Source organism: Lithobates pipiens, unplaced genomic scaffold (genome assembly GCF_037356315.1).
Source record: "Lithobates pipiens isolate NorthernLeopardFrog02 unplaced genomic scaffold, aLitPip1_a1.2 Scaffold_60, whole genome shotgun sequence".
In the NCBI taxonomy this organism is placed as follows: Eukaryota; Metazoa; Chordata; class Amphibia; order Anura; family Ranidae; genus Lithobates; species Lithobates pipiens.
In genome coordinates this window covers 1,207,665-1,230,569 of record NW_027507882.1, presented here as the reverse complement: position 1 = coordinate 1,230,569, position 22,905 = coordinate 1,207,665, and the positions used below count along the sequence as shown (strand labels likewise).

Here is a 22,905-nt window from a genome sequence, read left to right as displayed (position 1 = left end):
CTTTGATCTTGATCAGGGGTGTTGGTCAATCAGCTTTGTTATAAAGTCAGCTTTTAGGCTTCTGCCTATTCGTCCTGCTGCCTTTAATTCTCTTAGTTTTGTGTTTGATGATTTGTTCTTTTTTGATAAATGTTTACCTATGGGCTGTTCAATTTCTTGTTTTTATTTTGAACTTTTTTCTTCTTTTTTAGACTGGGTACTTCGTTTCAGCTCTCATTCTAGCAATTTCTTGCATTACCTTGATGATTTTTTGTTTCTAGGGAGTGCGAATAGTTCTGATTGCCTGAATCTTTTTAATCAATTCTGATTTATTTGTGACCTTTTTGGAGTACCCTTGGCTGATGAAAAATCGGTGCTGCCTTGTACGTGTTTGGAATTTTTGGGTGTTCAAATAGATACGGTACGTATGGAGTTCCGACTTCCTCTGGACAAAATTCTTAAAACTAGATTTTTGTTAGATTTTATTTTGTCTAAGCGGAAAGTACAGTTAAAGACTATTCAATCTTTATTAGGTTTGTTGGCCTTTTCTGCTAGGGTTATTCCTGTAAGGAGGGTTTTCTCTAGACGACTTTATCGGGCTATTTCTGGTGTTTCCTCGCCAAAACACTATATTCGAATAACTCATGATATTTGGGAGGATTTGTTAGTTTGGCAAGAGTTCCTGGTTTCTTTTACTGGATTTTCCCTTTGGCAATCGTCATTTTGTGAGGCTTCTGCACTCAATCTTTATACTGATGCATCGGGTGGTGTTGGATATGGTGCCTTTTGGTGTGGTAAGTGGTCGGCTGAAAAGTGGCACCCTTCTTGGTCTGAGCAAGGTTTTCTTTAGAATATCGTTCTTCTTGAGCTTTTTCCTGTTGTCGTTGCTCATTTTCGGGACAAACGCATAATTTTGCATTCTGATAATAAAGGGGTTGTTTTTGCTATTAATTGTTTAGTATCTAAATCTTTACCTGTTATTTCTCTTTTACGTTGTTTAGTTTTGCAATGTCTATGATTAAATATTTGGTTGAAAGCAAAATATGTGCGTGGTGTTCACAATGTTGTGGCTGATGCTTTATCTCGCCTACAGATCGGCAAATTTCGAGAGTTGGTTCCGGATGCAGAGGCGATTGGGGAACCTTGTCCTCCTCCTTTGTGGACGTTGGTCTGATGCAAGTACAATCTGCTATTAAACAATCTTTGGCCCCTTCCACGTGGGCATGTTACGAAGCCGCGTGGGGGTTTTGGTGTTCTTTTTTGTCCCTTTATGGTCTTGATTGTGCTTATATTTCAGAGGGTTTAGTTTTAGCTTTTGTTAATTCTTTAATGTTAAAAAATTACTCATATTCTTATATTGTTAAGACTCTAGCTGGTGTCTCCTTTTTTCGTAAATTAAATGGTGGTTCTTCATGCACTTCATATTTTTCTGTTCAATTGGCTCTTAAAGGGTATCGTAAACGATTTAAGGTTCCTGATAGAAGATTGCCTATATCTGTTGATGTTTTGGGTAAGCTTTGCGCTGCCACTGACATAGTATGTTCTTCTTCTTTCAAAGCTTTATTGTTTAAAGTGTCTTTTTGTTTGTGTTTTTATGGAGCTTTGAGAATATCTGAGCTTCTTCCTCTGAATAAGTCTTCTAGTTTAGGCATGGCAATGTCTTCGGTTCACCTTGATGCTGGGGTTCTCCGTTTATTTTTGACCAAGAGTAAATCTGATCAATTGGGTCGTGGTCATTGGATCACTATTCGCTGTCATGTGAATGTAGAGATTTGTGCAGTTTCTCTAACATTTTCTTATTTGACCTTGAGGCCCTCTTTTAACAAGCAGTTTTTGATCCATTCCGATGGTTCCCCATTGACTAATTTTCAATTTAATGCTGTTTTCAAACGATGTTTGGTTTATCTGAAATTGGATCATCTGGCCTTTTCTTCCCATTCCTTTCGTATTGGCGCAGCTACTGCTGCGGCTAAATTAGGTCTTTCTGCCGGTGATATTAAATGTATTGGTAGATGGCGATCTCAATGTTTTCGTAATTATGTTCGTCTTAATAATTCTGTTTAAATTTCAGATTCTCAATGCATCGTGTGGATCATCGGCCATTCCTTTGTCTATTGGGCCCATGAAAGAGCGGCTTCCAGATGCTATGGTGTTAATTTGGATTTCTCTTCGTCAAAATTTTTGTTACATTGGTATGGACAAAAGGGTATGAGATGGCATCATTTGAAAGGGGTATTTTCTTTCTTGCATTCCAGATGGCCTATTCCGCATATTGTGGTGTTCCATTTGGCTGGGAATGACCTTGGTTGTATTAGAACTTTGGATTTACTAGCTAATATGAAGGCTGATTTACTTTGCTTTCATAATATTATGCCTGGTTGCGTTTTTGTTTTTTTTCCGAGGTCATTCCTCGCTTACAATGTTTTTCGCCTCCTTGTAGGCATTTTGAGAAAATGAGAAAGAAAATGAATCGATCTCTTGCTAATTTAAAGACTGTTATTAATGGTTTTGCTTACCGACACGTGGAGCTGGAGGGTGGTGTGCTGGGCTTTTACCGCTCTGACGGCATTCACCTGTCGGGTATTGCTTTGGATATTCTTAATATGAATGTCCAATCTAGTGTGGAGTTGGCTGTGGGCCGGGTGGGGTGCCTTGCTTATGTTTCATAAGCTCGGCTTATGGGACTGTTTATTCTGTGTGCTTAAATGGCTTGAGCTTTAATAGCTAAGCTATGTTAATGTTGTTAAAATATTAATTTGTGTTTTTTGACAATTTTATGCTGAATAAAATAGATATATATTGATTTATATTTAAACCTATAATAAAAAGGCCGCGGCCGTTTAACTCCACACATATTGGTTTATTGTTTATTTATTACTAATGTTTAATATATTAAAATTGGCTAAATATAAGTTCTGCCTAGCATACCATGAAAATGGTGGGAGGGGCAAGAATTGTCCCCACCCACCATGTATGGGATGCTGGCAGACCAATTGTCATTGAACAGTTGAAATGCTTGCCTATGATTGGTGGTATCAGGCAGCAACGGTCCTGGCACGAGTTGCTGCCTATAAGGGTAGAGAAAAGTGCGTTACAAGTGGCAGTTACCGGGACAAGAAGAGAAGAAGACGTTCCCGCCCCCCCTTCCCATGTCGCGGCCTGTATTATGAGGTTATTTGTCCTTTTCTTTGAAAAGGGACTGTTTATTCTGTGTGCTTAAATGGCTTGAGCTTTAATAGCTAAGCTATGTTAATGTTGTTAAAATATTAATTTGTGTTTTTTGACAATTTTATGCTGAATAAAATAGATATATATTGATTTATATTTAAACCTATAATAAAAAGGCCGCGGCCGTTTAACTCCACACATATTGGTTTATTGTTTATTTATTACTAATGTTTAATATATTAAAATTGGCTAAATATAAGTTCTGCCTAGCATACCATACAATTGTAGTTTAATTATGGAACCCGTTTCTCTTCTCTTTTTGTTTTGCAGCTCCATTGCACGCAAACGCAGGCAGTCGGGTCGCAGAGGGAAGCGGGTGCCTCTCCTCCCCCATGAGGCGGAGCTTTTAGAGGGCATAGGGGAGGAGGAGATCAACCAGCTCCTGGCTCATCAAGGTTGGTATCAGCATTACATTGTGCAGGACGGTTTTTTGTTTGTCAAGCATCGGACATTTAACAATGTTGTGTTTGATTTTATTTAAAGATCGTATCCAGGAGCGCCGCCGGAAGCGGAGGCCGGAGGAGGAGTCGTCGTCCTCTGCATCAACATCCAGTAAGTACTGTAGTAGTGACACTAATACAGTGGATCCTTTTCCATTTGTCCAGCCTTCCATTGTCGATTCCAATGTCATTGCTTCTCACTCAAGCAGTGACAGGTAGAGCCTCTATGACGTTCCGTCAGGTAACGCAAGCGCTTGTGTAACTTACGTAATCTGACAGAACGTCGCCGCTCTGAACTGAGGCGCCTGATCAGTGTCGTGCACCTAGCACTCGCCGCTGGAACCAGGACAGGTAAGTGCCTCCTTTTTTTTTATTTTTTTTACTGTTTTTGTAATTTATTTTTGGATTGCCATGCTAATGGATAATTATTTAATTTTATCTTTATACAGTATTTATTTATAGTAATAATATCTTTAAAGCTTGAACATTGTGTTCCAATAATTTTTATTAAAGTTATCTTTTTTCCATCAATAACAAGGGTTCACTTCTATACATATTTAGATCACTTTCATAGTACAGTCGTGAATCTCAGATCCATGCGAACAATGCCATAGGTATTCATATTATAACACACATCAACAAACAGGTAAATTATATATCAACCAACCTTTACCTGCCAGGACTATTCAATAAATATCAAACAATATTAACAAAAGCCTTTGTGGTTTACCATAAAAAATTGTCGTGAGTTGGAGATCTGTAAACTAGATCTGAGTTGTAGGAGTCATGTAATAGTGAGCGCTTGCTGTTTTAGACGCTCCCTAAAGTCCACTTTCAAAGCTTGAACATTGTAACGTTCATCATTTCTCCTTTATTATTAAATAGGTCTCATCATCCAGTCAGAAGGGGAGACTGAGGAGGAGGAGGAGGCTGAGGTGGCAACACCCACATGTAAGTTAGTATAATCTTGCTGGTATCTGCTGCTGAGTGATCATACATGTTTCAATGTTTTTGTACTAATGTGTGTGAGATTGTTGTACACTGCAGATTGTAATCGTCTTTTCTATATTAAATTGATCAACAGCTGCTGAGGCTGAGCAGGAGGTGGAGGAGACCTGCCCTGGAGAGGCTGCTGGGGATGCGCCGGAAGGTGACCAGCCAGACGCGGCAGATGCAGGGAGTAAGTACAACTTTTTTAGTATTTTCCAGGGAAATAGTATTTTAAATATGAAATGCTGGTGGCATACCTTGTCTAGAAATGGTTCTGCTTTATTCTGCAAGGATTTGGTTTAGCTGGAATTCTTAACTACATTAGTCCCCCTCCGCCGCCGATGCCAGTCCTCCGGTTAACGTGACCTGTGCTTGTCACTTCCTCAATGTCACTTCCCTGATCACGCCACCTTGTTGCTGCAGTTCAGATTCCCAGTCTTAGGCCCCTTTCACACGGGACGGATCAGTAATGATCCGCCACGTGATGATCCGCTCGCTCAGCGGGGATCGCTCCATTGTCCCCGCTGAGCTGGCTGCGGACAGGGCGGTCTCTGCACACTGTGCGGGGACCGCCCTGTCAGCTCTCCGCTCTCCTCTATGGGGATCGGATGCGCACGGACCGTCTGTCCGTGTTCATCCGATCCGCTCTGCAGACGGATAGAAAAATAGGATTTTCCTCAGTCTGCAGAATCGGACAGTAGCGGAGGCGGACGAAATCGGGTGTCTGCGGATGTTCATCTGCAGACACCCGCTATCCCATAGGGATGAATGTATGCCCGTATTTCATCCGCAAATGGATGGATGAAATACGGACATATCGTCCGCATGTATGAAAGGGGCCTTAGCCAATCACTGTTAATCATAATCGTCAATCAGCGTGAATAAAAAAGCAGGCTGGAGGGGGTGTCAGACAAGAATCTGCAGCTATTGTCCCTGGACATGTTCAATCTCTGGCATGCCCCTAATCAGGGCCGGTGCTACCACTAGGCGGATTAGGCAGCCGCCTAGGGCGCACTGCCACCTAGGGCGCAACTCTGGCTGCTGTGTATACATAGCTCTCTGGTGTGGAGATAGCAGTCTTGTGTGTAGAGCTGGGCGTCAGTATAACAGGACAGACAAGCGTGAGGAGGGGGGGCGCAGCTCAGTAACTCGAGAAAGCAGAAGAATTTTGGTGGAGCTGCTCTGCAGTACAGGTGTATAGGAGAGATCTGCACTCCCCTCCTAGGAACAATACACAAAGCAGCCTGTAAGTGTCTTCCGCCCAGCTCCTGACACTCGTCTTGGGCACTGACACACACAAAGTCCTAGCTGGGGAGAGGTGCAGATCCCGTGTATAAGGAAACACCAGTGGAGGAAAATACAGATTGGCGTTTGTAGATGCCGCCCTATACACATCACTCATCTCCGAGCCTTTACATTTGCATTACATCCACCCCACTGACTGCTCTGTACACACTCAACCCGCCCATTACATGGCACAGTAAATAGTTCCTTCGCTGTCTGCAACTTTAAGGACAGGATGATATGATATCAGCGTTCAGTTCAGCTCTTCCTGATATCCCCTGAGCTCCCTGGAATGTCCCCCCTCCCCTGATCACCACGGTTGGAAGCAGAGGATGTGGGTGAGTGATCAGTGTCCAGCTACACACACAATGCTACTACTGATATCAGTGCTGTGCAGGGCAGTCAGTGTGTTGGCTCTGTTTGTTTCTTTCTTCTGCTGGTGAGCAGGCTGCTACCCACTACTAGTCCATAGGGATTCTCCAGGTTACTGCTGCTGATACTAGTGCAGCATTTACTAGAACTGGGCTGTATTTTCCTTCACTTGCAGCATCTGAAATTGTCTTTTTCTCCTCTCCCTTCCACCAGCAGTCAGCAGCTGCAGGAAAAAAATATAGTAGCCAATAATTTCTAATAAATGCTGCCCCCCCCCCCGAGGTCTGCACACCTGCTGTGCCCATTATGAGGGGTTCCCACCATCCCTGTGCTTATTTCTGGGGTCTTTACACCTGCTGTGCCCATTTTGAGGGATCCCACCATCCCTGTGCTGAGTTCCTGGGTCTGTACACCCGCTGTGCCCATTATGAGGGGTTCCCACCATCCCTGTGCTGATTTCTGGCGTCTTTACAACTGCTGTGTCCATTATGAGGGGTTCTCACCATCCCTGTGCTGAGTTCCCGGGTCTGTACACCCGCTGTGCCCATTATGAGGGGTTCCCACCATCCCTGTGCTGAGTTCCCAGGTCTGTAAACCCGCTGTGCCAATTCTGAGGGGTTCCCACCATCCCTGTGCTGAGTTCCCGGGTCTGTACACCCGCTGTGCCAATTATGAGGGGTTCCCACCATCCCTGTGCTAAGTTCCCGGGTCTGTACACCCGCTGTGCCAATTATGAGGGGTTCCCACCATCCCTGTGCTGAGTTCCTGGGTCTGTACACCCGCTGTGCCCATTATGAGGGATTCCCACCATCCCTGTGCTGAGTTCCCGGGTCTGTACACCCGCTGTGCCCATTATGAGGGGTTCCCACCATCCCTGTGCTGAGTTCCCGGGTCTGTACAACTGCTGTGTCCATTATGAGGGGTTAATTTTGTTTATTGAAAATCTTACAAACAACAACTTATATACAATAAAACCATAATAAATAAAACATATTTACAAAATAATTGAATATAATTATACAGACCAGAAAGAACAAGAACAAAATAAACAGTGCAAAACTAAATTGTGCATTACATAATCCCTATGGGAGAGCCAGACTAAGGAACATCACCGTCACCATGCATGTAGCCTTTTATCAAAATTATATTGGATCTGAAAATCTAAGGGAGTGAAAGAAGAATACAAAGAAAGCCGCACACCCCGAGATCAACAAGCAGCAGCTACAGAGCCCTGATATTCCTCCACGCCTTTATCCAGGCCTCCTGCTGCCACCTGTCTTTCTCAAGACCCCGAATCTTCCCAACCTCACCCAGAATGTTCTGCATCACTTCCACAGGGAGGATTTTACTCCGTAAGGATACCTGACACCGTGCACTCCACGTGAAATAACGAACTACTAAACTAACTAAAAAAAGTGTTTCCAAAACATAATCCCGACGAGTCTGGAAAGCCCCATACACCCACTCTGCATAACTCATATGGGGGAGGAAGGGTATACTCAGAGCCCTCCCCACCCTCTTGTACACCTCTATATTAAAAGGGCACTGAAGTAGAAAGTGATCCATGGACTCCACCACTCCTCCACACTCCACTCTCGGGCAGCCCCGATCACTCATGGAAAGAAACTTCAAGTTGCCCTTCACATATAGTTTTCCATGAAAGGCAAGCCAAGCCTGATCCCTAAACTTCATTGGGATTCTCTCCAAATTAATCAACCGCAAACCCACCCCCAAAACTAGGCTTGGGCAATCCCTCAAGGCCAGTGGCTCGCAAAAAACAGAGCTCATGATCCGCTTCTCAAGAAGTTTCCTTGGAAGAGATCTGACTTCTCCTGCCGTTACTTGCCACTGCCAAAGCATTTTCAAACACGGGGCAACATAAGCCGGGAGCTTATCATGCTTGACCCTCAGGCTTTTCACTGGCCCACCATTTTTCCAGTCTCGCAGAAAGGGCCTAAACCAGGACTGAAAAATACCAACCCACCCAGGCGGTCTCTCTGCCAACATGTTACCAAGATTGTACTTTACAAACATCAGAGAGAAAAAGACTACAGGGTTGATCATCCCTAGACCACCCTCCCGCCTAGAAAGGTAAGTCACATTCCTTTTGACAAGGTTTATTCTGTTCCCCCATAACAGCTGGAAGAAACAAGTATAGACCCTGGTATAGAGAGAAGCTGGCAAAACGCAAACAAAACTGACATATAGAAAAATCAGAATCAGGTAAGTCTTGATCAGATCAACCTTTTCCCTCAAGGAAAGCTGCCAACCTTTCCAGCTTGCCACCTTGGCATCGGCATTCTCCAGCCTGTTCACCCAATTTGCATGACCATAGTCACCTGGGCCAAATTCAATGCCTAGAACTCTAATTTTTTGTTGGGGCTCCGGGAAGTCATCCGGGAGAACAAAGCTCTCACCTTCCACGCCCATCCAGAAAGCTTCACACTTGTCCTGGTTGACCTTTGAACCTGATGCCTCTGTATACTGCGTTATCACTGAGACCACCTCCTGCGCCTCCCCAGTCCCAGAGACAAAAACAGAAACGTCATCAGCATAGGCCACAACTTTCAAAGGAGGCTCACCAGCGATGCCCATAGGTACCCCACACAATGGCCCATTCTCCAGCCTTCTAATGAAGGGGTCGATTGCAAATGCATATAACAGAGGACTCAATGGGCACCCCTGATGCACACCCGAGCCGACCACAAAGGGTTGCCCGACCCAACCATTAACCAGAGGAAAGCTTTCAGCCCCTTTGTACAAAATCTTGAGCCAATCAATGAAATCCCCCCCCAGGCCATATCTGCCAAGAAGGAGCCATAAGTACTCATGATTAACCCGATCAAAGGCCTTAGCCTGATCTAATGTCAGCAAAAATTTACCCCAACCAGCAGCCCTACAACGCTCCAAGGCCTCCCGGACGGCTAATACTGCTGATAAAGTGCTTCTACCTTGGACCGAGCAGTGCTGGTGGTGGGATAACAAACTGCCTGCCACTGGTGATAATCGCCAGAAAAAAATCTTTGCCAGTATCTTTCTATCGACATTAAGAAGGCTAATGGGGCGCCAATTCTCAATCATCGAAGGATCTTTACCCTTTGACAGAAGGATCACTGCAGATTGCCTCATGGAGGGAGGGAGAGAACCCTCATACAAACAGCTATTAAAAACCTCCGCAAGGTAGGGAGCCAGGATCGTCTTAAAACATTTATAAAACTCAGCTGTCAACCCATCTGGCCCTGGCGTTTTCTTGATGGCCAGTTTATCAATAGCCTGGACTACCTCATCTACAGTGATTTCATCTGTCAAATTCATCAAAGGAACATTACTTTCCAGTCCTGGTGTAGAGTCCAAAAAACCCAACATCCTTGTCCGATCAAGGTTCCTTCCTCCCAGGAGATCAGCATAGTATGACCTGACAACCTCCAGGATCCCTGACCTAGACTTCGTCAGAGAGCCCGTACTGTCCTTCAGGCCATGGACCGTCTTAACTGCTACGCTCTGTTTACAGTTCTGGTAAGCGTCAGGCGAATGGTATTTCCCGTAATCCCTCTCCTGAACCAAAGAGGCGTGCCGGTCATATTCATGTCTCCTAAGGAGGAGCTTCACCTCAGAGATCGCCCCACAATCTCCTCCATTCGAAACAAGGCGGTCAAGTTTCCTCCGCAAACGCTGGTAGGTGATATACTTATCTTGCTGCTTCTTTCTTCCTATGGCCTTGAAAAGCCTAACAGTCCGCTGTTTTACAAGCTCCCACCATTCTGACTTGCTGTTGCAAAAGTCTAGGATCGTTACCTGTGCTTGAAAAAAATCCTCAAAGGATTGTCTTACTCTCTCGTCTTCCAGGAGGGCCAAATTCAATCTCCAGATACCCCTCCCCCTAGGTGGCATGTCTGAGGCATTCAGAGTCACAGATAAAATACAGTGGTCAGAGAACTCCATTGCCCGACACACAGGTGCCGAAAAAGCAGAGTCTCCCTTTAAAAAAAAACTATCTATCCTACTCTGACTACTACCTCTCTGAAAAGTGAACCCCGTGCTGTCTGGGCAACGCTTAATCTGCGCATCTACCAGACCTGCTTCCCTAACTATCGCATTGAGAAAAAGGGTGTCATAGCCCAGCTTATCTCTGAAACCTCTCCTGTCTTTAGACCTAGTAATGGTGTTAAAATCACCTCCAAAGATAACCTGCTGGGCCGTAAAAAGAAAAGGCTTAATCTCTGTAAAGAGGCATTTCCTGTCCCACTTTGTCTGGGGACCATAGATGTTAATCAGGCGCAAGTCCTGCCCCCTCACAGAGACGTCCAAGACCATGCATCTCCCAATCTCTACCTCAATTACCCGCCGGCATGTTACCATACCAGAAAAAAGGACTGCAACCCCGCTGTAAGGCTCGGCCGCAAGAGACCAAAATGAGGGACCACGTCTCCACTCCTTCTTTGCCAGATGTATATCGGCCAGACTATTCAGATGGGTCTCTTGTAAAAACAAAATGTCAGCATCAAACTCGCTGAGCAAAAATAAGGCCATATGACGAGCGCTTACTGATCTCAAGCTGGCAACATTAATGGTTGCCACTTTTATCGGAGTGGGAACTGCCATTAGGGTAATTGAGGCAGACGTTTCTTAGCCTGACTACTCCCTCTGCCTGGAGAACCAGCACGCTTTGTTGCGCCCTGGCACTCATCATCCATGGAGGACGCAGAACTGAACGAGTCCCAATCATCATCATCATCATCATCATCGTCCGACAGGACCTTAAACTTATTTTCCAAAGGCAAAACTACAGGATTGAAGGGAACTGAACCCCTTTTTTTCCTTCTTTTGCCCCTCCTCCTCCTATCCTCCAACCACTCCATATCATCTTTGGATAAACCACAACCAGCCTCCCCACACCTATCCTCCCCTTCAACCCCCTCCCCCCCACTATCCCTTCCCTTATCTACCACCAGGCCAGCCTCCCCACTCCTCTGCACCCCACGATGTGCAATAGAAACCCTGCAGCGTCGGGGGAGGGGGACTGGCACCACACCTGATGCACCAGCCTCAGCACCTCTTGCTGCCTCTGCAATTTTAGAAGACACAGAAGGATATGAAGGATTGGCCACATTCTTGGCAACTGAAACTTTACATACAGACTTGGAGGACACAGACACATCGGGTACTGGCATAGACTGGGGAGACACAGACACATTGGGTATTGGCACTGACTGGGGAGACACATTGGGTATTGGCACAGACTGGGGAGACACATTGGGTATTGGCACAGACTCAGATGGAATCACAGGCCCTCCAGCTGCTGAGCTCTGTGCATCCTCCATGTCCAGACGGAAGAACTCTCTCATGAGCTCAGGCTTGTTGTGCATTGCCTCAGGACACTGACTGTAAGGACTGCATTGCACAGATTACACCTGATAATATTACAATCCTTTGCCAAATGTCCTATACCCTGACACAGAGAGCACTTCATCACTGGACAGGAGGATGCAAGATGCCCTTTATCTCCACATTTGTTGCAGAGCTTTGGCTGGCCCGGGTAGAAGATGGTCAGCCTGTCCCTCCCCAGGAAAGCTGAGGATGGCAGATGCTGGACAACATTATCAATGACTTTTAATTTTAGCTGCACAGACCATCCCCCTGTCCATATTCCCCGATCGACCAAAATCTTTCTTAGGGGGCTCAGGACGTCCCCATACCTCCTCAACCATACAGTTAGATCCCCTTGTGGTATGGATTCATTGCGCACAAGTATTGTCACCATTTTAATGAGGGGCTGGCGGGATATAAGTTTGGGGATGAAATAAATGAAATAATAACGATATTTCAAAGTCTTAAGTATATGTTGAGATCGATCAATCTTGTGCGACGAATTTCCTTAATTAGATCTGAGTCAGCGTAATTCAAAAAAATGTGTATTTATTTGTACACATTTAAATACAAAAGGATGCTTACAAAAATAGTACAATGATAATCATTTGTATAAAGTTATTGCATGTGTGGAATAACCCTTTGTCTGCTGTGTATAAGAGATGTATTAGCTTGCCTGCTTTGGTCTTTCAAGAGCACATCTGCCTCGTGGCGAGAGCAGGAAACAACAGGCCGTCTTCCTCCCAGGTTTACCATTATATTAACCAGGCTTCTAATTTCGCGCCAAAAAGACAGATCCTCCTTTCCAAAGGTGGGGCTAAGAGTGGTTGTTATAACAGAGCTAACATGTGTTACCACTTAAAACGCAATTCTAGCTTCTAATGAACTGGCAGGAAATGGATATGAGAGAGGATTTCTGTCTAATACAAATATCGTCTCTTATTACATAGGAAAGACCTTCTAAAAACATATATATAATGAACTAGATAAGTTTAACATAAACAAATATCACTTACCGTATATACTCGAGTATAAGCCGAGATTTTCAGCCTCTTTTTTGAGGCTGAAAGTGCCCCCCTCGGCTTATACTCGAGTCATCGCTGTCTGCCTGCTCGATCAGCGTATCGAGCAGACAGACAGCGGCCATTCTAACATTCAAACGCCGCGCCTCCGCCTCCGCCTTCGCCTGTGATAGGCGGAACACTGAATTTCCCAGCAGCCTGTGTTCCGCCTATCACGGACATCGTCTCATCCTCGTACTACGGACGAGGATGAGACGATGTCCGTGATAGGCGGAACACAGGCTGCTGGGAAATTGAGTGTTCCGCCTATCACGGACATCCGATAGGCGGAACACTCAATTTCCCAGCAGTCAGTGGGAAATTGAGTGTTCCGCCTATCACCGACGGAGGCGCGGCTTTTGAATCCTAGAATGGCCGCCGACGAAGAGCTGAAGGACGGAGGCTCGGCTCGGGACGGGACGGGCCGGGCCGGGACGGGCCGGGCCGGGACGGGACGCAGGCTGGACGGGACGCAGGCTGGACGGGACGCAGGCTGGACGGGACACAGGCAGGCTGGACACAGGTAGGCTGCACGGACACACACACACACACACACACACACACACACGGATGCATGGACACACACACACACACACACACACACGGATGCATGGACACACACACACACACACACACACACACACGGATGCATGGACACACACACACACACACACACACACACACGGATGGATGGACACACACACAGGGATGGATGGACCCACAGGGATGGACGGACACACAGGGATGGACAGGCATGTCTCACCCTCGGCTTATACACGAGTCAATAATTTTTTCCAGTTTTTTGGGGGTAAATTGGGGGCCTCGGCTTATATTCGGGTCGGCCTATACTCGAGTATATACGGTACATAGCCCTTAAAAGTATATATAAGATATACAATATTCATCAAAATCCTGACAGGTTTTAAATATTTACTTTTCCAGCTATGCAAGCCATAACACAGAATTAATTGACTCAAAGCTTCCTTTCACACAGTATGGAAATATTATTATTCTAAATAAAGTATAATAAAGCCAATTAAAATTTAGATATTAAGAATATAACATTCCCCTCTGAAATATGAATACTAATCATATTTTTCAGATTAAAAATTCATCCATCATCATTCATGTCACATTCAAACAGACTTTGATTCAATAACTCCAAATGTTTTGTCCTACACAATTGGATTCATACCTTCAAAACCCATTTTCCTCTTCAATTTACTTTGTAACAAATCATCTCCTTTCTTAATATCACTTCTAACTCGATAATATAATTTTTTCATTCTAAACATTAAACATAACTGGAATATAAGGAATAACATGATAATAATAAAAATAATTACAATAGGATGTGATAAAATATTTCCTGCTGCTGAAGTTATCGAAGTTTTTCCCCACATGGATACACTATTACTAAATCTTTTCCACCAATTACTTCCTGAAAATTCTGACCATTGATGTGATATTTCTTGCAAATTACCTTGTTCATGTTTAAACAATACTTCTGCATTCTGCAATTCCTTAGCCAAAGCTATTAATAAACCTTGATCCTTTTGAATTATATTTGCCCATTTTTCCCATGGAAATTCATCTATTTGAGAAATATTATACTGTGTAGGAAGAGCGCTAATATTTTTCATAAACATATTTGTTAAATTTGTTCTCAATCCATTAATACTTATTGCAACAATGTCTCCTTCTATACAATACAACCCTTGATTTAGGTTTTCTGTATTTGTACAAGAAGAGAAAAAAGTTTTAACACTTTCTGTATCTGACATAATCTGAAAACAAACCTTCTTTTTATCTACACGAGTAACTAATTCAGAATTAATTTTATTTTCAATTCTTGCTGAACATAATGTATGATTATGATAACAAGAATGAATTATGCTTTTATCTTGATTAGGTAAACATATAATTTTAGACTGGAATTGTAAACATGATGACAAATCTAATTGTTCTAATTCAGAATTTTCATTGTTAAATACAAAATCTGTATACTGTAATTTATAGTATAATAATTGTGTATTACTGACAGGTAATCCCAAAACAGTGATTGGTACCAAAATTTGTTCTTTTCCGGCTATTGGAATCATAGAAGAACTATAACATATGTCCTGCTTGCATCCTATCCATTTATTTACCCATAAATCTGTATGATTTATCGCATATAAATATTCTTTGGGCAAATACTGTAAAATGCCAAGAGGAGTTATTCCACTCTGAAATGCTTGCGCAATTATTTTAAAATTAGTGGAATATTCCGTTTGAATCTCTAAGCATGCTCTGGCTATATGAGAATGTTGTTCACTTCTCATCAAATCAAGAGTAATATTTTGAAGATGTAAAATAGATGGACCCATTATATTAGCAGTTTTAATTACCATATTTTCTAAAATCTGATTTAAATGTCTTTGTATTTTAATACCGTTACTTCCCACTAAACCAGCGGTTTCTAGATCAGACTTTAAAGTATTAATATCCATACTATTTGTTATACTCCCGATTGTGCCAATCCCTCCTAAAATACCTTCAACAATACCACGCTTATTTCTGTTATAATTTCTATTATTAATTCCAAACCATCTCTCAATACCCAATTCCATATTAACCAGATGTCCTTGACATTGTGGAAACCTTGTAGAAATTTTCCATTCTGAAACATTAAAGTTCCACAAAACAATGACAAACCTTCCCTCTCTCAAAAGAGTTCTGGATTGGAAATGGTTAATCTGAAAAGGGCTTGCAGAGAAACTTTTCTTATTGACACATGGAGTTTTCCTTGGAGACATAACAATAACACTTGCCTTTGCACATTTCACCGGATAATTTTCTATTGATATGCAACATTCATATATGCCAGTATCATTCAAAGATACTCTCATTTGTTGATAAACAAATGTATCATTGATCCAATTCACACTACCAAAAATTCCTTTATGAATTATGATAGTAGAACTATAAAAAAACTACCCAAAAACTCATCATTCCTTTTCCAAGTCAACAATGAATTTTGAGGTAAAGATATTTTTGTATCACATATCAAATGCAAATTATCTTTATCTTCCATAATTTTCAAAGATTGTGGGAAAATATTAATTTCTGGAACAATCCTGTCAACTATAAAAATATCAATTTTGACCCTTATTTCAGTAAATTTTCTTGTAACTTTAAAATCCCATGTTCTTACAACATCTCCTTTTTCATCTCCAATGATGTTTAAATATTTTGGATTTAATATCTTTACAAAACTTTGAAAAAGATAATAAAATTGATCAAAGGAATAAAGTATTTTCCCAGATCTTGTCATAATATTAGTAACATCTCCAGACCAAATTGTTGACTCATTACCCTTTAAAAATATAGACCAGAAACTCCTCAACAATATGTTACACTCAAAAGTTCCGGTTTTGTTATTTAGTCTATAAGATCCCTGCATTTTAACAAACTTTGTTTTGGATTCTATTTGATCTTTGATGTCAATATCATTGCTGTGAATGAAATACAATTGTAAACAACAAAGATATCCATCTCCAATACATAAAAATCCATACAAATCTTCTGCTGTATTAATATCAACATCTCTAAAATTATGATTTTTATCATATGCACTAATATCAATAACTCTATCATTTTTGTCCTTTGTAATGATATCAATGTTCTTATTTTTCAGTTCATCTGCATTGATATCAATGTCTACATCTCTCTTATTTCTGAATAACATATAATCTTTGTTGTGTAATTCTTCATTCCTGTTAGTCTTTATATAACTTGAGCAGTTCTTGATATATCTTATCACAAATAAAATTGTCACTAGGGAAAAGATGCATCCTGTAGTGATGATACACTTTATCTCTTTAAAACTTTTCATTTGTTGTGCTGACATCTTTTTTCTTTTGGAATACGCACTTTCTTCAGGTTCGATTTTTATTTTTAATTCCTGAAAAAATAAAGGCAGCATCATTATCTTGGAATATAAAATTTGTTATACCCACATTTTTCTTTCTACATACTTGTTTCACTGAACTGAGAAAGTATTTGTACCCCTTGAACATCCCAAAATGTCCATGGACTTTCCCAATTACTTTTCCATGTTTCAACTCCTGAAACTCTGTGACGTGTCACCATCTCTGGGTGTGGCCTCACATGTAACAATTCTTTAATCATTTTTTATCTTTTCTGTCTTAGACTTGTGTCAACAATATCTAATTTTATCTTAAATAAACCTTTCTGTTCCTGGTCTACTTAATAGACCGCTTATCTTATACAAAAGATAATTTTGGTTTAACAACAAAATAACAAAATGTTACAAAAAACAATATCAATTGTAAAATATCAATAAATAGATTATTCTTACAATGAAGATTAAATCCGATAAGTGTGTGGATTTAATAACAATCCTTCATGATATATATAAATATATGTCTTATGTGTACTGGAATGAAACTTTCACTGGAATGTGTGTACTCCATTATTGTCTGTGTCCACTCCTAAAACAAAAAAACTAGCCCCCACCTTTTTACTTCTAAAGGTTTTTCTGAGCATGACAGTTCTACAGAATTAGTATTTTCCCTCCCACCTTTCTAAAACAATGGGTGTCTCATTCTAAATTCCTAAGGGTTGCTATGAATAACCCTTTGTATAAAACCATTTTAAACATACACAAACCTTTTTACCTTATCAATATATATATAAATTATTTCTTAATCTCTTAATCAAGAAACATTGTAATATAAAAACTTATATTTTTAACTAACAAAGACACTTTTTATCATGAATTAACTTTCTTTTTCAAACTTAGAAATATGAGGAGGAACCATTTTGTATACCTTCTTCAACCAATTTTGACTCCACGAGGCAACACAAACTCCATTTTATTTTCTCAACTGAAAATTTATAGAGAAACCATTTTGTATCTCTTCTTCAACCAATTTTGACTCCACGAGGCAATACAAACGCCATTTTCCTTTCTCCATTAGACTCAAAAGGAGAATACTTTGTAGCATCAGAAATTGTGCTTCTTACATCCATTAAAAATAACTGGAACAACATCAACCCAAATATTTCCTTTGTCCAACAACATTTATCAATTCTAGATTTAATTATCCGATACATCCTCACAATAATAACTAAAAACTGCGAATGTTATCATGCATGAAATCTCTGTTCTATTCCCTGATATTACACATCCTCTGTCACAACTGAAGTTTGCTGATATATCCCAAACTAGAAAAACATGATTATTCAACATCTAAACAATAGTAAAAGCATCATCATTAGTGAATCCCACCTGTAGGTGATGTGAACTATAAATACACAATAATCCTTTTTCGTCATGACACAATCTTATGGTCTAATGACCCAAATAATAACTTTGTGGCAACCTATGAGAAATAAAAAATATCGTGACCTTTTTTTCCTCTGAAATTAAAGGAATATGTGTGTCCACTTTCTTCACAACATTAATTGATACCATTTCAGGTTGAATTTACTAACTTCCCATGCAAAGCTGTTTCCTTTACCAAAGAATCTGCTGTTCTATTACCTACAGATAACTCACTATCTTTTTTATGTGCTGGAATTTTTACAATATCATATGCAAAAGAATTACTCTCTGCAAAGTCAAAAACTACTTCTAATGTCTCTTTCTGCACAATAGTCTTATTGGATGAATCCACAAAACCTCTACATAGATAACGTACAACATATGAACTATCACTATAAATCACTAGTGAACCTTTCTTTTCTTCCTTGTCAATACTCAATGCAGTTTTCATCAACAAATACAAACTCATCACTTTTCTCTGTCTCTCTTTGTTGTCTATTCATTCAATTGCTAATTGAGTACCATGCTGACTGAATACAAACCTTTCAATGTTCAGCTTGAACAAAACAAAAATAAAAACTTAATACTCATGACAATGACACATTGATAAAAAAATAATAATCCAATAGATTATCCTTGAAAATATTAAAATTATATCAAAGTCCTCAATAATATTCCAAACGTCAAAACCAGATCTTTTTAAACTCATATCAATCCTTATTCATAGCCATTAAGCATCAACCAGAAAATTCTTACCATATCCGCAGTTAATTTAAGGACTGCTGACTGTTTTCAGAGTATTATATGCTACATAATTAAACCTTTCCTGTCTTAATGGACTATTTTCAGTTTGCAATCTTTGTCTTTGGGTCTTAGAAGAAAAATGAATTTGCTTATTATGACCTCTATACCTCAGATTACTGTGCCAACGTACAGAATAAACCTCTTGACGCCTGGGCAAAATTTTCGGATAATACAACCTCTTTTGTGTATTATTATTATTCAACTTTTTATAGACTTTCCTCTGAGCATATGGCGATGAAAATCTACATTTCTGCTTACTATCAGTATTATTTAAGTCAATTGACTTCCCACTCTCATTGTCTGAGGAAATATTAACATTTGACTCATTACAGGATATGACGTTGACGTCTGCCTTTGTCACATGTTCACCATCCTTCATTTTTGAGCACTGAGCATGTGCAGGAATCTCAGCTTGTAATAATCGGGTCTTAAGCAAATTTAAAACATTCCCATGCACACAGCTTTCCAAAAAACCTATTTGATTTTCATTTTCTTTCAGAGATTGCAATAATGCATCAAGTCTATGTTCCAATTCAATTTTTTCAGTCAATAATTGTTCAGTATATTTCTTCTCCTGCTTTGCTGCAATTTCTATTGCATTTTCTAAATGTTCAATATATGTACAAAAAGTTTCACAACTTGAACATCTAGGTTCAAAAAATACATTTTCAGTTACCCTTTGACTTTGTTTTCCTGGCATATCAAACACCATAGTATTATAACTTTTAACAAGTTTCATTATATTACGTACTTTTTTCTTTGTTTTAACTAATGAGAATCTATCCTTCTCAATGTCAGCATTTGCCTGAAAGCATTGATCATACATTAATTTCCATAAAACAGCATCAGAGACCTGTTTCGATAAACCTTTAAATTCTAATGTACTTTCATCAGCTAAAACATCTACAAATTCCATATTACGTTTTTACTCACCAAATAAAAACTCGTCAGTTTTTTTCCTGGAAATTCTCCGGTCTTTCACAATCAATCGATCGATTTTCCTTCTAGGTTCTTTTTCAATCTTTGCGAAGTTTAATCTCTGTTCATCTCTTCCTTCCCCTCTGATCAAAGGATGGAAGTTGAAAAAAAAAACTTCCGACTTATGATTGACTGGCTGGAATTCGCCAATGAAGTAAATGAAATAATAATAATGATATTTCAAAGTCTTAAGTATATGTTGAGATCGATCAATCTTGTGCGACGAATTTCCTTAATTAGATCTGAGTCAGCGTAATTCAAAAAAATGTGTATTTATTTGTACACATTTAAATACAAAAGGATGCTTACAAAAATAGTACAATGATAATCATTTGTATAAAGTTATTGCATGTGTGGAATAACCCTTTGTCTGCTGTGTATAAGAGATGTATTAGCTTGCCTGCTTTGGTCTTTCAAGAGCACATCTGCCTCGTGGCGAGAGCAGGAAACAACAGGCCGTCTTCCTCCCAGGTTTACCATTATATTAACCAGGCTTCTAATTTCGCGCCAAAAAGACAGATCCTCCTTTCCAAAGGTGGGGGCTAAGAGTGGTTGTTATAACAGAGCTAACATGTGTTACCACTTAAAACGCAATTCTAGCTTCTAATGAACTGGCAGGAAATGGATATGAGAGAGGATTTTTGTCTAATACAAATATCGTCTCTTATTACATAGGAAAGACCTTCTAAAAACATATATATAATGAACTAGATAAGTTTAACATAAACAAATATCACTTACATAGCCCTTAAAAGTATATATAAGATATACAATATTCATCAAAATCCTGACAGGTTTTAAATATTTACTTTTCCAGCTATGCAAGCCATAACACAGAATTAATTGACTCAAAGCTTCCTTTCACACAGTATGGAAATATTATTATTCTAAATAAAGTATAATAAAGCCAATTAAAATTTAGATATTAAGAATATAACAGGGGATGAGCCCTTTCCAGTCCGGCAGGCCCCTACACACGTGTTCAAACTTCTCCCAAAATATGTCCAAAAGACTCGGGACGGATAAAGGACAAATCATATTCATAGGAACCTGCCGGACTGATCAGGGCGAAGATATCCGCAGGCCTAAACCCCATCTGCAGGATTTTATCCACCACTGTCCTCCTATGTGGGGGGTTTCCATCGCCTTCCCATTTCAACTGTACAACATTCCTCCTTTTAAACAGGGAGGAAGATAGAACGTCCCCATGCTCCTTCCCTGCTTGTTCCCCCTTCCCAGAACCTGTGGCAGCAACACCAGCATAAGTTTTTCTTCCAGCACCAGCTTTTGCAGTCTTGTCCTCAGATACATTCAAACCTGCTGCCAGAGAGTCTGAATCAGCTGGGACAGCAGTCTTCTGATTAGCAGGACCCACCCCCTCCCCCGAACACTCAGCTTCAATCCTGGGAGCCATCACAGTCTTGGCTGCTGCAGACTCCCGGAGAGCTGTAGTACTACTACACCCAGCATCTCCTCCACCATTCACAGGAACAGCCGCTGTGCCTGGTCCAGGCAAAGTCTCTGTATTGTCCATGGACCTCTCTGCAGACTGAAGCTGACAGTTATTAGCAGATGTTATTGCTTGCAGTACATTGTCTATGGGTCTGGGCTGACTGTCTGTAGTACTACAACCCTCAGCAGGCCCATTGTCATTAAAGATCCCACCATCCTGCACACACACTGTACCTGCACCTGCTCTCCCCACAGGTCTTTCTTCCACAGGACTGGGAACGGTTTCCATCTTCTCCTCACCTTCCTGGGGAGCTGCATTAGGACTGGACTCCAGTTTGTTGATCAAATCCAACATGTTAGAACCTTCATCCTCTTGCTCAGATGTTCCACATTGCTGGGGAGGGAAGGGGACAGAGGCCTCCGCCATTGAGGGCTCAGCAGGTGTCTGAGATATTGAACAGCTGGGCTCATCCTCCGGGCCCACTTTCTCACTCTCTGCTTGCATCTCCTCACTCTCCATGCAGGAAGAGGCTCCTTTCCTCATTTGATTAAATCGCTCCTCATTTTTATATTTCTCTTTAAAAGCTCCACTATTCTCCTTCAGAGAACTCACCAATTCCTTCTGCTTCCGCAGAGCTTGTTCCAGGTCCTTCAATTCAGGCCTCAGAGCCGGTCTCTTCTTACTGAAGACTTTAGCACAAATCTGCTTTTTCTTTTTAAATTCAGCTTTCAAAGCTCCCAACTTCTCCTCTTCCTTCTCAATCCGCTTCAGTGTTTCCACAATCCTCCGTCTAAAGGCAGACAGAGATTCATCCTTCCTTGGGCCAGGCCCAGAATCTTCCACAGGCTGAGGCCTATCCAGGGGGCCCCCGTCATGGGCACTGATAGGTGGTACTGAAGGGCCTGCACTGATTATCAGTGCCTTAAATTATCTGTGTACATATCCCCTGTACAGGGCCAGTGCTATCTATAGACAAGGTAGGTGCTGGCCTAGAGCACACATCAATCCTGGGTGCCTTACCGATGCCCCCACCCACCACCTCCAGGCTCAGTGACTGACTCCACCCCAAAAATGTTAGCAATCTATAAAAAGGTGGGGTATACATGGGCAGGGCAAAAGGGGTTGAGTCAGGGGTGGGGCCAAAGGGGCGGCAAAATGAGGTTTCGCCTAGGGTGTTAAAAATCCTTGCACCAGCCCTGCCCCTAATGCATGCATTAACACTTTCCTCATGATGTCTGATTTAGTGATGTCCAGTTCATGAATGAATCTTCTTTTGAATCGATTCTTTTCAGTGAACTGGATGAATCGATTCATCTGAGTGAAGTGATTCGTTTGAAACACTTCACTCTGCAGTGCACTCAGTACATAGCAGAGCAGGCCTGGTAATATGATCCTTGAGTGAGATCAGCTGACTCAAAGCACAGTGACACTCAGGAACTGGATACAAACTTAAAACAAGAGTCAGGAGTTCACAGTACACAGAGTTAAAGCGGAGGTCCACCCTAAAGTGGACCTTCCGCTCATCGGAACCATCCCCCCCTCCGGTGCCACAATCGGCACCTTTCAGGGGGGAGGGGGTGCAGTTACCTGGATAATCCAGGTAACTACACCCACTTC

At 41.2% G+C, this 22,905-nt stretch overlaps 1 protein-coding gene across 1 annotated transcript in view; it reads left to right on the top strand.

The window, feature by feature from the left end:
* Positions 1 to 3,415: 3,415 nt before the first annotated feature.
* LOC143958276 (uncharacterized) overlaps positions 3,416 to 22,905 on the top strand; it is a 36,678-nt gene continuing 17,188 nt past the window's right edge. The window contains exons 1-4 of the mRNA XM_077467792.1: positions 3,416 to 3,602; positions 3,691 to 3,759; positions 4,533 to 4,598; positions 4,732 to 4,827. Of these exons, the coding sequence (XP_077323918.1) occupies positions 3,443 to 3,602; positions 3,691 to 3,759; positions 4,533 to 4,598; positions 4,732 to 4,827 (391 nt within the window). The 5' untranslated portion in view covers positions 3,416 to 3,442. The remainder of the gene's footprint in view (positions 3,603 to 3,690; positions 3,760 to 4,532; positions 4,599 to 4,731; positions 4,828 to 22,905) is intronic.